The following is a 14,621-nucleotide window of genomic DNA, read 5'->3' on the forward strand; positions in this document are numbered from 1 at the left end:
TTATCTTTTCAAAGAACAAGCTTTAGTTTCTTTGATTTTTTTTCTATTTTTTTTAGTCTCTGTTTCATTAGATTATACAATTCTAGGATTCCCCTTAAGTGTCTAGGACAATGCCAGACATATAGTAGATATTCAGTGAAAAGTTCTGATTGATTTAATTTTAACTAATTATTAATTTAACAAATGTTTATTGGACATTCTATGTGCAGGAACAGTGCTAGCTAGGTAGTAGGGATGAAACAGTTGTCAAGTCATACATGTTCTCTATCCTATAAAGCTTACAGGCTGTGAAGGGTAGTGAGAATAAAACAAGCATAACCCTTACAACCTTGGACACCTATGTGGTATAGTTGCAGAATGGTGTTGCACTGAAGGAAACATAGTGCTTCCTCCAAAGAAATTTTAAAATAATTCAAATTTGTTGAACAAACATTAAAGTGGAACCCACTTAGTCTACAGTCATACATTAAAAGTTTAATTTTTCTTCTCCTTGGTTTGTTGGTTTTTTTGTTTTTGTTTTTTAGCTCTCTGAAATTCTCCAGCAGTTTCACAGACCCAAACCCACAGATATCTTCCTCTTCTCAGCCCCAGGCTGAGCCCTCACTCATTATAGGCATTTGATAGTTGAGGCTCCCCATTCAAGTACAGCCTAATGAAAAACATGGAATGGTTTGTCTTTTTCCTGTTGTACTAGTTTCATTGGGAGAATCAGCCCTTTGGGCTCTCTGTTGATCTCTTCATCTCCTTTGGGATGGGGCAAGGGAGATGCTGTGTCAAAATCAAAGTAAACCTGAGGATTTAAAATCATTTGAAATCGCAGTGGAATAAAGTTTAGACCAGGACATGAGATATTTGGGTTCTTATCCAAGCTCTGTAACAAATTTGATCTCAGGGAAATCACTTTTACTCTCAATTTCTTCATCTGTAAATAAACCAAGAAGATTGAACAGGTTTCTTGTGGCTCCACAATTATATTTATCTATTTAAAAATATTTACTGTTCTGTAGCTTTGAAACTTTTCAAAATAAGAAGGTGAGGAAAATATTTTTTTAGTGCTTACTGTGTGAAGGGCAGTGTAGAGATACCATGGGGATAGAGTGGAGACAGACACAATACTACCCACACAGAGCTCACAGTCTCCGATTTAAACCAGCAAGAAGGACATTCTTGATCAATGGCTTAATCAATGGTGAAGAAACAGCTCAAAGGACTGCAGTTACAGAATTCCTATCACTTAATAAATCAGTTCATCAATGGTATTAAATGTACATAAATTAAATTATGTGACTGTATACACACACTTGTGCCCCACCCACCCACCCTTGTAATTCTCCATCCATAATAAGGGCATAATAAGAAAATGCTTTTACCCAAACAAATCAGTATTGTTGGATAGTTTTAAAAATTCATGTACCTGTTTTAAACTTCTAACATACCCTCAAATCTTTTTCTACCTCAGATCAAAGAACTGATTGTCACTTTTGATGCAGAACTCCGTCTCCTGAGGCATCAGAAACTGAAACTAGACACTCAGATGAAATTATCTGACCTGCACCATGTCACATTATTTCAAGAAATGCTTCTCCTGAAGAATTTTGAGAAACAGGAGAACATACTTCAAGAGCGTGTTAATTCATTAGACAAAGAGGAACAGGACATGCAAGTATGAATGGGCAGAAGCGTGCTAGCTGGCTACAGCCTTAGTTATGGAGGGGACTTGATTCTTCTTTTCTTTCTTCTTCTCAACTTAATTTCCCCCCTTGTTCTAGTCCACATCTCTTTCTTGTCTTCTCTTCCTCCTCCTTCTCCCCTTTATTCTTGTTTGCTCTCTGTTTTTGGTAGCCATGCTCAGGGAGAAGTGAATCATACTTTTTAATGAATTTGATCTGATATTTTGTAAGGTAGGAGAATAAATTTTTCAAAAGTGACCCTTATGTTTAGTTTACCTATGGATTTCAAAATTAAAAGTCTGTTTTTGTTGTCAGTAGCTATCATGTGAAGTTGAGTTTTGATTATATATTATCCTTATGAACGAACATACTTGGAAAAGAAGTTGGTAAATTTCTTAAATATTATAGCTAGTTTCAGAGTAATAAATAATTGAATAGCACAGGAAATTAAGTTTATTTGTTACATATATGTTAAATTTAAAGAAATTAATTAGACCATCTATCTTTGTCTCAAAAGAAGAAGGATTGTATTAGATAATACATACTCAGTAGTGACGTCAGTTTTGAGGTATATCAGCTTCACTAAGAGCGGATGTGCCTTTTTGTTTTAGTTATCTTGTATTGATATGAAAAAAAACTTTTTTGAGACCACACATGGAAAAATACTAGCTGATATCCACATATCAGTAAAAATTTCAATTTACTTAATTTAATTTCTTGAGGAAGTTAAACGTCAAAGAATCGATCTTATCTGATTCTGAACTTAACTGATTTTTACAAAAGAATTATAAAATTTTTTTCAAATAAATGAATGACTGCATTCAGAAACATCAGAAATGTAAACTTCTATTAAGAAGCCTAAAAAATGTTTGTAGGCTGTAACCTTACATTGTCATGTACATTGTTCTCTGAACCTGGTTTATCAGAAATATTTTATTTATCATTTGTTCTTGTTTTTGTTCGTTTAGTGGAAAATAAATGAAACTCTTAAAGAGATGGAAGAGAAAAAGAATGAAGTCGCCAAGGTCCAGGACCAAGAAAAGGCACTCTATGCTGGTTTCCAAGCAGCCCTTGGAGAAAACAATAAATTTGCTAACTTTCTCATGAAGGTACTAAAGAAGAGGATTAAGCGGGTGAAGAAAAAGGAGGTTGAAGGAGATGCTGGTTTGTATTTCTTTTTATGTATGATCCTATTTTTTTCTCATTAGCATGAAATAGAGAAACGACTAAGGGGCATAGTACACCCCTTTATTTCACTACAACATAGACAATGTAGAGGCACTATGCAGATACAGAGGAGAGGATATAAACCTTTAGGTGTCTAACCATCTGGATTGTGTGTGTATCTGGTATATGTCATAGGATAGTTTCATTTAACAAGCACATCTTTTCATATGTTTATTTGCCACCTGTATATCTTTGGTAAAATGTCTCTTCATGTCTTTTGCCCATGTTTGAATAGGATTGTTGCCTTGGTACTGTTGAGTTTTGAGAGTTCTTTACATATTACTCCTACTAGTCCTTTGTCAGATATGTGGTTTGCAAATATTTTCTCCTGGTCTATAGCTTGTCTTTTCATTCCCTTAACAGAGTTTGCAGAGCAATAGTTTTGAATTTTGTCAATGTCCAATTTGTCAATTTTTCCCTTAAAAATGTTTTTCTTCTTTTAAATTGAAGTATAATTGATTTACAATGTTGTGTTAATTTCTGCTGTACAGCAAAGTGACTCAGTTATACACATATATACACTCTTTTTTTATATTCTTTTCCATTATGGTTTATCATAGGATACTGAATATCATTCCCTGTGCTATACAGTAGGACCTTGTTGTTTATCCGTTCCATATAGAATAGCTTACATCTGCTAACCCCAACCTCCCACTCCATCTCGCCCCCAACCCCCTCCCTCTTGGCAACTACAAGTCTGTTCTCTATGTCTGTGAGTCTGTTTCTGTTTTGTAGGTAGGTTCATTTGTGTCATATTTTAGATTCCACATGTAAGTGATAGCATACGGTATTTGTCTTTCTCTTTCTGAGTTCACTTAGTATGATCATCTCTAGTTGCATCCATGTTGCTGCAGATGGCATTATTTTGTTCTTTTTTATGGCTGAGTAGTATTCCGTTGTATATATGTACCACATCTCCTTATTCCATTCATCTGTTGATGGACATTTAGGTTGTTTCCATGTCTTGGCTATTGTGAATAGTGCTGCTATGAACATAGGGGTGCATGTATCTTTCTGGGTTAGAGTTTTGTCTGAATATATGCCCAGGAGTGGGATTGCCGGATCATATAGTAATCCTATTTTTAGTTTTCTGAGGAACCTCCATACTACTCTCATAGTGGCTGTACCAACTTACATTCCCACCAAGAGTGTAGGAGAGTTCCCTTTTCTCCACACCCTCTCCAGCATTTGTTATTTTATTTTATTTTATTTTAATTAATTAATTAATTTATTTTTGCCTGTGTTGGGTCTTCGTTTCTGTGCGAGGGCTTTCTCTAGTTGCGGTGAGTGGGGGCCACTCTTCATCGCGGTGCGCAGGCCTCTCACTGTCGAGGCCTCTCTTGTTGCGGAGCACGGGCTCCAGACGCGCAAGCTCAGTAGTTGTGGCTCACGGGCCTAGTTGCTCCGCAGCATGTGGGATCTTCCCAGACCAGGGCTCGAACCCGTGTCCCCTGCATTGGCAGGCAGATTCTCAACCACTGCGCCACCCGGGAGACCCAGCATTTGTTATTTATATAGTTTTAATGATGGCCATTCTGACTGGTATAAGGTGATACCTCATTGTAGTTTTGATTTGCATTTCTCTAATAATTAGTGATGTTGAGCATCTTTTCATGTGCCTATTGGCCGTTTGTATTTCTTCTTTGGAGAAATGTCTATTTAGGTCTTCTGCCCATTTTTTGATTGGGTTATTTTTTGTTGTTGAGTTGTATGAGCTGTTTGTATGTCTTGAGTTTTTCCCCTTTTTGGATCTTGTTATGGTGTCAAGTCTGAGACCTCTTTGCCTAGCCCTAGGTCCCAAAGATTTTCTCCTATTTTTTTCTAAAAGTTTTATCATTTTACATTTAAGTCCGTGATCCATTTGGAGTTAATTTTTGTATAAGATGTGAGACTTTGGTCAAGCTTTTTTTTTTTCTCCTAGGAATCTCCAATTGTTCTAGCACCAGTTGTTGAAAAGGCTGTCTCTCTTCCATTGAATTGCTTTTGATCTTTGTCAAAAATCATTTGGGCCTATTTGTGTGGTTCTATATCTGGGTTTTCTGTTCTCTTCTATTGATGTATTCTGTCTCTCCACCAATACTATAGTCTTGATTATAGTAGCTATTGAGTTCTGAAATCAGGTAGACTAATTTCTCCCAGTTTATTCTTTTTTTTCAAAATTGTTTTAGCTATTCCAGCTCCTATATATCTCCATATTTTAGAATTTTTTTTTTCTCAACCTACAAAAGATCTTGTTGGAATTTTGATAGCAATTGTGTTAAACTTGTATATCAATCTGGGGAGAATTTGCATCTTTACTGTGTTGAGTCTTCCAATGAATGAACATAGTATGTATTTACGTAAAGCTTTGATTTGTCATCAGCATTGTGTTTTCAACATACAATTCAAGTTCATGTTTTGTTAGATTTACACCAAAGCATTTCCCTTTTTTTTGAGTAATTTTAAAAGGTATTTTGCTTTTAATCTTGGTGTCCACATATTCATACTAGTATATAGAAATATAATTGCTTTTTAGATGTTTATCTTATATCTTACAATCTCGCTTATTAGTTTTAGGGTTTTTTTTAAAAATTTATTTATTTATTTTATTTATTTATTTTTGGCTGTGTTGGGTCTTCCTTGCTGCGTGCGTGCTTTCTCCAGTTGCGGTGAGCGGGGGCTACTCTTCGTTGTGGTGCGTGGGCTTCTCATTGCGGTGGCTTCTCTTGTTGCAGAGCACGGGCTCTAGGTGCGCGGGCTTCAGTAGTTGGGGCACGAGGACTCGGTAGTTGTGGCTTTTGGGCTCTAGAGCGCAGGCTCAGTAGTTGTGGCGCACGGGCTTCATTGCTCCGCGGTGTGTGAGAATTTCCCAGACCAGGGCTTGAACCCTTGTCACCTGCATTGGCAGGCGGATTCTTAACCACTGTGCCACCAGGGAAGCCCAGTGTTAGGGGTTTTTGATTGATTCCTTGGGAATTTCTATCTGTAAAAAGGGGCAGATTTATTTATTTGTGGTCGGTATGCCAATTACCTTTTATTGCCTTATTGCACTGGTTAGAACATCCAGTACTATCTTGAAATAGAGTGCTCAGAACTGATATCCTTGCCTTAGTCCAATTTTAGGGGGAAAGCATTCAATCTTTCACCATTAAGTATGCTACCTGTACCATTAAGAAACACCTGTAAGTGTTTCATAGATAGTCTTTATCAAGTTCAGGAAGTTCCCCTCTGTTCCTATTTTTGATGAATTTTTATCATGAATGGGTGTTGAATTTTATCAGATGCTTTACTGCATTGACAATTACGTGATTTTTTTTTCTTTAGCCTGTTAAGATGGTGGATTATATTGGCTGATTACTGATTACCAGATCAGACTAGCATTTCTGAAATAAATCTCCTTTGGTGTGATGTAAAATTCTTTTTATATATTGTTGAATTCTACTTGCTAATATTTTGTTAAGAAATTTTATGTCTATATTCATGAGGATCATTGTACTGTTTTTGTACTATATTTATTTGGTTTTATTATCAGGAGAATAATAGCTTCAAAATGTGAATTGGGAAGTCTTCTCTCCTTTTTGATTTTTCTGAAAGATATTGTAAAGAATTTATGGCAATTCTTTATAAATGTTTGGTAAAGTTCTCCAGTGAAATTATTTGGGCCAATGGATTTCTTCGAGGTAGTTTTAAAATTAGAATTTCAATGTTCTTAATAGTTACAGAACTATTCAAATTATCTATTTTATATTGGGTGAGTTGTGGTAATTTGTATTTTTTGTGGAATTGGTCTATTTCACCTAAGTTAGCTAATTTATGTGCATAGAGATGTTCATTGTATTTCCTTGTTATCCTTTTAACATCTGCAGGGTCTGTAGTAATATCACCTGTTGCATTCTCGATATTGGTAAGTTGTTTCTTATCTTCCTATTTTTTTTTTTCAGTCTTGCTAGAGGTTTGTCAATTCAATTGACCTTTTTGAGAACAAATCAGCTCTTTGTATAAGTGATTTTCTCTATTATTTTTCTGCTTTCAATTTTATTGATTTCTGTTATTATCTTTACTATTAGCTTCCTTTGGGTTTATTTTGTACTCCTGTTTTTAGGTTTTGAGGTGGGAGCTTAAATCATTGACTTGAGAATTTTTCCTCTTTTCTAGTTTAGTACTATAATTTCTCTCTCAGCACTGCTTTAGCTGTATTCCACAAATTTTCAAGTGCATTTTCATTTCCATTCAGGTCAATGTAGTTTTAAAATTTACATTGTGACTTCTGGGTCCCATCGATTATATACAAGTGTGTTGTGTAGGTCCAAGTGTTTTGAGATTTTCCTGTTATCTTTCTGTTATTGAGTTCTAGTTTGATTCCATTGTGGTCAGAGAACACACTTTGTATGATTTCAGTTCTTTTATATTTGTTGAGATTTGTGTTATGGTCTGACATACGGTCAATCTTGGTGTATGTCCTGTGGGCACTTGCAAAGAATGTGTATTGTGCTGTTTTGTGTGAAGTGTTTTATTACTGTTAGATTCTATTGGTTGATGATATTGTTCAGGTCTTCTATATCCTTGCTGATTTTCTGTATAGTTTTTGCATCAAATGTTGAGAGAGGGGGTGTTGAAGTCTCCAAATATAATCATAGATTTGTCTATTTCTCCTTTCATTTTTGTCAGTTTTTACTTCACATATTTTGCAGCTCTGTTGTTTTATGAATACACATTTAATGTTGCTATGTCTTCTTGATGGATTGACACTTTTATCATTATATAAGGTCTTTTTCTGTCTTGGGTAATTTTCTTTGCTCTGAAGTCTATTTATCTTATATTAGTATAGCCAGTCCTGCTTTGCTTTGATTAATAGTTGGATAATATGCTTTTCCCCTCCTTTTAATTTCAACTTGACTATATAATTATATTAGAAATGAATTTCTGATAGACAGCATATGGTCAAATAATGTTTTTCATCCACTCTGTCTTCTAATTGGTATATTGAACCACTTACATTTGATATATTAGGGCTTAAGTCTGCAATGTTATTTTTTATTTGTTCTTATTCTCTGTTTTCTGTCTTTGTTCTTTTTCCTACCTTCCTGTGGGTTACTTGAACATTTTTTTTAGAATTCCATTTTAATTTTCTCTAGCACTTTTTAATGTATCTCTTTGTATACTTTTTTTAGTGGTTGCTCTCTATATTATTGATACATTATATATACATAATTTATCCCAGTCCACCAGTGTCATCATTTTACCAGTTTAAGTCAAGTATAGAATCCTCGTCTACCTTTACATCTCTTTATCTTCCCTATTTGTAATATGGTTGTCTTAAATATTTCCTCTACATACATCTAGAACCATATCAGACAATGTTATAATTTTTGCTTCAATTATCAAACATAATTTAAATACTTGGAGGAGGAAAGCCTATTGTATTTATCCATGTTTCTGCTCCAAGTTTCCTGTTTTAAAAAATAATTTCCCTTCTGTGTAAAGAATTTCTTTTATCCATTCTTTTAGGGCAGGTATACTAGTGGCAATTTTTAAAATTTTCCTATAATCTGAGTATGTCTTGATTTCTCCTCTTTTTCTGAAAGACATTTTCACTGGGTATAGGATTGTAGGTTGGCATTTCTTTTCTTTCAGCACTTGAAAAATATTGTGCCAATTCCTTCTGGTCTCCATAGTTTCTGATGAGAAACCCTCTGATATTCAAATTGCTTATCCCCTTTTCTCTGTTTGCCTTCAAGATTTTTTCTCTTTAGTTTTCAGAAGTTTGACTGTGATAAGTCTTAGTGTAGATTTTTTTTGGATTTATCTTCTTTGGAATTCATTCAACTTATCCATAGGTTTATGTCCTTTGCCAAATTTGAGAAGTTTTCAGCCATTATTTCTTCAAGCCCTTTTAAAGACCCCCTCTTTTCCTCACTCCTTCATGCAACTCTGATGGCATGAATGTTAATCCTTTCATTATGGTCCCGTAGGTCCCTGAGGCTCTGGGGTTTGGGTTCTGTTTGTTTTTCCAGTTTGTTTTCTCTCTGTTGTTCAAATTAGCTACTTTCTACTGTTCTATCTTCAAGTTCACTGATTCATTTCTCTGTCCCCTCCATTCTGCTGTTGAACCCATCCATTAGTTTCTATTCTAATTATTGTATTTTTCAGTTCTAAAATTTCCATTTAGTTCTTCTTTATATAAATAAACAAATAGGCTGAGACTATTTCTTTGAGGCATTGTATTTTTTCATTTTCTTCAAGTGTGTTCATAATTGCTCATTGAAGCATTTTTATCTTGCCTGCTTAAAGTACTTTGTCAGATAATTCTAACATTTCTGTCATCTTAGTGTTAACATTTATTGGTTGTCTTTTCTCATTCAGTTGGAGATATTCTTGGTTCTTGGTATGATGCATGACTTTCAGTTGAGAGCTGGAAACGTTCATATTATGTATGAGATTCTGTATCTTATTTAAATCTTCTGGTTTACTTGGCTTTCTCTAACACTGTTCTGCCAGAGGAAGGAGTGGGTGCATCCTCCTTACTGCCAGGTGGAGGTACTCAGCCTTTTTTTACACCCAAGGGAAGGGAGATCTCCTTACTATTGTTGTGTGCGGATGGGAGTCCCAGCTCCCCACAGAATCTCTACTGACAGCATGGTGAGGTCATTTGGCTAGAGAGAGCAGGTTCTGGTTGGGCCTTTCTTTATCTGCACCTATTGGTGTTTCAGGTTGCTTAGTCTTCTCCACCTCTGAGATACAGGGCCAAAAAAAAGGCCCAAGGAACTCACCACAGTGTTGTTCCTCAGGGTTTGAAGTGCATAGTAGGTCTGCCTTCTTCTTTCCACTTCTCAGAGTCTTCTTGTGTTTGTTTTACATATAATGTCCAGGGGTTTGGGCTGTATTTAGTGGGAGGAATAGGGGAAGTAGATCTGCTTCATTTTCCTGAAAACAGAAATCTATGTAAGAATTTTAAAGCCTAATTTTAAACTTTGCTGATTTATTTCATAAGGTGGTACAGATCACTTGTAGTCATTTTAAGAGACATTTTAATTTTATTTATTTATTTATTTATTTTTGGCTGCGTTGGGTCTTTGTTGCTGGGTGCAGGCTTTCTCTAGTTGTGGTGAGCGGGTGCTACTCTTTGTTGTGGTGTGTGGGTTTCTAATTGCGGTGGCTTCTCTTGTTGCGGAGCACGGGCTCTAGGCATGCGGGCTTCAGTAGTTGTGGCTCGCGGGCTCTACAGTGCAGTCTCAGTAGTTGTGGTGCACAGGCTTAGTTGCTCCACGGCATGTGGGACCATCCTGGACCAGGGCTCGAACCCATGTCCCCTGCATCGGCAGGCGCATTCTTAACCGCTGTGCCACCAGGGAAGTCCTGAGACATTTTAATTTCACAAATCTTCTAGTGAGTATAAGGTCCACTTCTTATCTCTATTTTTTGATGTTCCATATAATAGAAATTGCCAATTGTTCACACATGGGCTCAAGGTGTTTTAAAAGAAAATGGGGTTAGAGTTGAGTGGGGAAGGTCTACAATTCCTTATCCAAAACTCAGCAGATGTATTTTAGTATTCAAAAAATTTTATAAAAGATATTAAATATGACATTGTTAAAGGAAAAAAATCATTCATGACACTTGTTAAGAATAAGGCAGACTTTATTCAGGGGGATCACTATAATGGGATTTTGTAGTAGGGGAGAGATCAGCTCAACTCTGAATACAACAAGGCAAGTGGAGAATTATAGCCAAGGAGCACGGTCAGGGTTAGTTGATAGAAAATTACTAAGAGGTAGGGTAATTCTTTGCTAAACTGACCTAACAGGGTTTCTGTTGAAGGCAGGCCAGAGTGATAAGATATTGAGTGTAGGGAATAAGGAATTTGACCAGCTATCAAGGGTGGGGAATTACTCATCAGGACTCTTGCTAAAACTGAACTAAATGGGCCCAGGACAGAGCCCATTTAGTTCAAGGTCAAGGACTAGTCAGAGGACTCAGAGGAGTCTGACTCAAGTTTGGTTAAAGGCGAGAGTCTTTGTCAACTAACACCCGCAGCAGGGTTTGGTGCAGAATCTCTAAATCAAACATCGTAATACTTCAGCAGCAAGACATGTATATTCACACTAAGCAGGTTAAGTGAAGATTATAAATGGTATTACTTCGGTTCAGAGAAGTTATGAAAATCTTCTGTTTTCAGGGCACTGTGATTTAGGAATTGTGGACTGTATAACCAAGTGTGTGTTAGGTGGTTCACAGCATAAGCGGCTTGGCAGCTTGATCTCAACCCTCTCTGACTCAATGCATTGAAATTAATTGCACAACCTTCTGCAGGCATTTGAGTTTGTGGTCTCTGTATCCGTAACCATTTTAAATTCTCCTAAAAATACTGAATAATTTCCTTATTTACCTGTTGTTTCCCTAGTAACTAACTCATTGAAAAATGATTTATTTTTAAAGTCTTAACACAGGAACTTCTCTGCTTATTAACAATGTTTCCCTCTCTCCTTAGATGAAGACGAAGAAAGTGATGAATCAAGTGAAGAAGAATCCAGCTTGGAGAGTGATGAGGATGAGTCTGGATCTGAAGATGAGGTTTTTGATGATTCTATCTGCCCAACAAGTAAGTGGGATAAAACCATGCATTCTCTGTTACGTGTGACTGTGGATTGATAATACCAAAAACTTCCTTTTTTTGGTTTCTCGATTGTCTCATAATGATATTTAAGGAAAGGATGGCTTAATATGTATGAAGTATAGTCTAATGAATACTCTTTGGGGCTCTCTGGACAATTAATTTTCTGTTTCTTGAGGCAGCTATTTATGAGTACCCAATTAAATAATCTGCAGACAATCTCTAGTTGATTCAGAGTCATAAATTATGCAGAAAGTTTCATTTTATAGAGAAACAGAAGATTTATATATGTGTGTGTATATATAAAAATATATATTTAAGTATATTTTTATAAAGCTCTCCCTTTTTGCCAAACCAATCAGTTTTCATATTTCAAACCTGTTTTGTAAGGGCAATTTTTACATTTCCTGGAGATGCTTGGCAATTTATATTCACTGTTTTCACTGGTGAAACCAGTCTGAAATATTCTTACAGTCCAATATTCTTATAGTCCAGAACAATATTCTTACAGGCTCCATACATGAATGGTTCAGTAGGAAAACTATTTCTTCTTGATCTGAAATTATTTTTCCTAGGTATTTCATATAAATTATAAATCAAATTTTAAAGTCAAATAAAGTTTAAATCTTGTTTTGATTTTGAAAATAAGAATCTCCTTAAAATCATATTTATGAGTGGAAGAAAGCTAGAAAATCTTTGCACAAGTAGTGCAACTTGTTATTTTATAGCAGGATTAAACGGCTTGAACAAAGGCTCACAGTTAGTGTAGCGGTAGAACTTGGGATGGAGCTATGGTTCCTAAATTCCATTGTAGTGATCCATTATATTTTCACATTCTTTATCAATTACTCAGTGGATAAATGTGGCTGTCAGTGTGATATAGTGGAAATTAATACAGAGATGCTGTACTTGAATCCCATTCTGTCACATATCAGCTGTGTGACCTCTCTGAGACTTATGGTGGTCGGGTGGTCATGACCTATAAAATGGGAACAATAGTCTCTACCTAGCAGGGCCTGTGAGCCTTGAATGAGATAAGGTACATAAAGGACCCAGCACCAAGCCTGGCTCAGAGCACTGCTCAGAACATCAATACTAGTATCATAACCACTATCATAATTATTAATACCATTAATAATTTCTACCTGGAATAATTTCTACCTGGAGCCCTAAGTGTGATGGAACCTTGCTGGAGTAGATGGACATTAATAATTCTGAAGCTCCAAAGTCCACACTTATTGTAGTACTACATTCCCTAACAAATGGGGCCGCTTTATTGTTTTGACTGTCTTTTCAGATTGTGATATGGGTCTCTTTGAACTGGCCCTTCAACTTCGAGAGAAAAGGCTGGACATTGAAGAGGCCTTAGTTGAAGAAAAGAAAATGATTGATAACCTCAGAAAGGAATATGATACATTGTCCAAAAAAGTATGTTGGTCTGCCCTTCTCAGGTCTGTTTATCCTCTCCCAACAAGCTATACCTCCTTGGAGCTATAATGTTGCTATTTCACAGCAATGGCATGAGTTAGGACTTCTTGTAAGAGAACAGACATTTCCCATGTTATATCCATTTACAGTTGTGGTTGAGGGGCCATTGCTCTTTTAATGACTGGGACTTTCTTTACCTAAATCATTGGCCTCCAAACTTTTTTGATTACATACTTCTATAAGTAAAAAAATTGTGGAGCACATATTCCCACAATAAATCTATATTTATTTATAAATTATATACATGAACTATTGTACTAATATATTTTATGTATTATGAAACATTTGCAAAAACAGAAATTAAAAAGAATAAGATAAAAATAAATAGAAATTGAAACTTCTTTCCGGACCCCAGTAGATCACTTTGACACTCTGGGGTGTATGCATTCCATGTGGGAGGCCACTAAGCTAAACTTCTGGTACAATTATATTGATTTTTCTGCTGTATCTGCTCAGTTTCCCTCTTAGGTACTCTTTCCTAGAGCAGTATCACTTGACTCGTATTCAGAAATATTTTTGATAGATTGCTTCTCCTCTTGAAAAAGGAAATGATTTGGAAAACTTTCAAGTATTTTAGGAGATGAAGCATGTGCTTTAGAAATACTGTAGTTAGTAGTTTCATTACTTTAAAGGGCTTTTTTCTCTTGTTTATTGACGTCATTATGACCAAATGAGATTTGAACCATCCTGACAAAGACATTCCAGGCTGAGAGATGCTTTTTCTGCAGAAAACAAAAGGGAGATGGGGACAAGTCTTCTGAGTTTTCATTCACAAAACCTATACAACTCTGGGGTCATTGGAACAATTGAAAAAGTGGTGTGGATCATGACTTAGCAGGAAGAGAATAATATACATTCCTGGGCTGCAGACTGGGATCGTCCATTTAATCACAGCCCAACAAAGCAGATCCAGCTCATGCTTTTGCTTCCTCCCAGAAAGGCTTCATTTACCACCTTGGGTATATATTCGTGAATCTTTTCAACATCTCACACATGGGCCTTTCCACAGGTAAAGATTGTGGCAACTAATCTGAACATGGCAGAGGAGGCCCTGGAGGCTTATCAACGTGAGAAGCAGCAGCGGTTGAATGAACTGCTGGTTGTGATTCCTCTCAAGCTCCATCAGGTGACGGGTCTGAGAGGTTGCCCCACCCTGTCTGAGCAGGAAAGCCATATGACACCCAGGCTTTTCCAGAGAAAACTTCATGGGCCACAAGGGGGGAGAAGTGCAGTCCTTGGCTGAGAAATCTACCTGTAGAATGACACCCCAACTTTTCTTACCCCTTCTGAGATTGTTATAAAAGCATAATATGAAAACATGTATATTTCCCTGTGGTCCATTATCACTTTGAAAGGTGAATCATTTCAAGTCTGAAGAAATGAGAAGCCTATGACTTAAGGGAATGGCTTGGAGGTTGAAATCTTGGCTCTTGGACACATGTCACTTTTCACACCATCTTTAAGTAGACATGAACTAATGATGCAAGGATTATCTTCACTTAATCTCTACTTGTTAATGAGGGAGGTTAAGATAAAAGGAAAATATTCTTTCTCTTTTTCCCCTCTCTTTGTTCATCTCTATATCCCGCTCAAACTACAACTTACATTAAAATGCAGAGATCATATCAGTGAAAGCCCATCTTACC

The 14,621-nt window shown here is 36.2% G+C and overlaps 1 protein-coding gene across 1 annotated transcript in view; it reads left to right on the forward strand.

Annotated features, from left to right (window-relative positions):
* The window catches only part of CFAP44 (cilia and flagella associated protein 44), a 126,391-nt gene that overhangs the window by 102,156 nt on the left and 9,614 nt on the right, over positions 1-14,621 (forward strand). The window contains exons 27-31 of the mRNA XM_068546749.1: positions 1,460-1,663; positions 2,639-2,834; positions 11,365-11,475; positions 12,785-12,915; positions 13,985-14,101. Of these exons, the coding sequence (XP_068402850.1) occupies positions 1,460-1,663; positions 2,639-2,834; positions 11,365-11,475; positions 12,785-12,915; positions 13,985-14,101 (759 nt within the window). The remainder of the gene's footprint in view (positions 1-1,459; positions 1,664-2,638; positions 2,835-11,364; positions 11,476-12,784; positions 12,916-13,984; positions 14,102-14,621) is intronic.

Source organism: Eschrichtius robustus, chromosome 6, assembly GCF_028021215.1.
Source record: "Eschrichtius robustus isolate mEscRob2 chromosome 6, mEscRob2.pri, whole genome shotgun sequence".
Taxonomy (NCBI): domain Eukaryota; kingdom Metazoa; phylum Chordata; class Mammalia; order Artiodactyla; family Eschrichtiidae; genus Eschrichtius; species Eschrichtius robustus.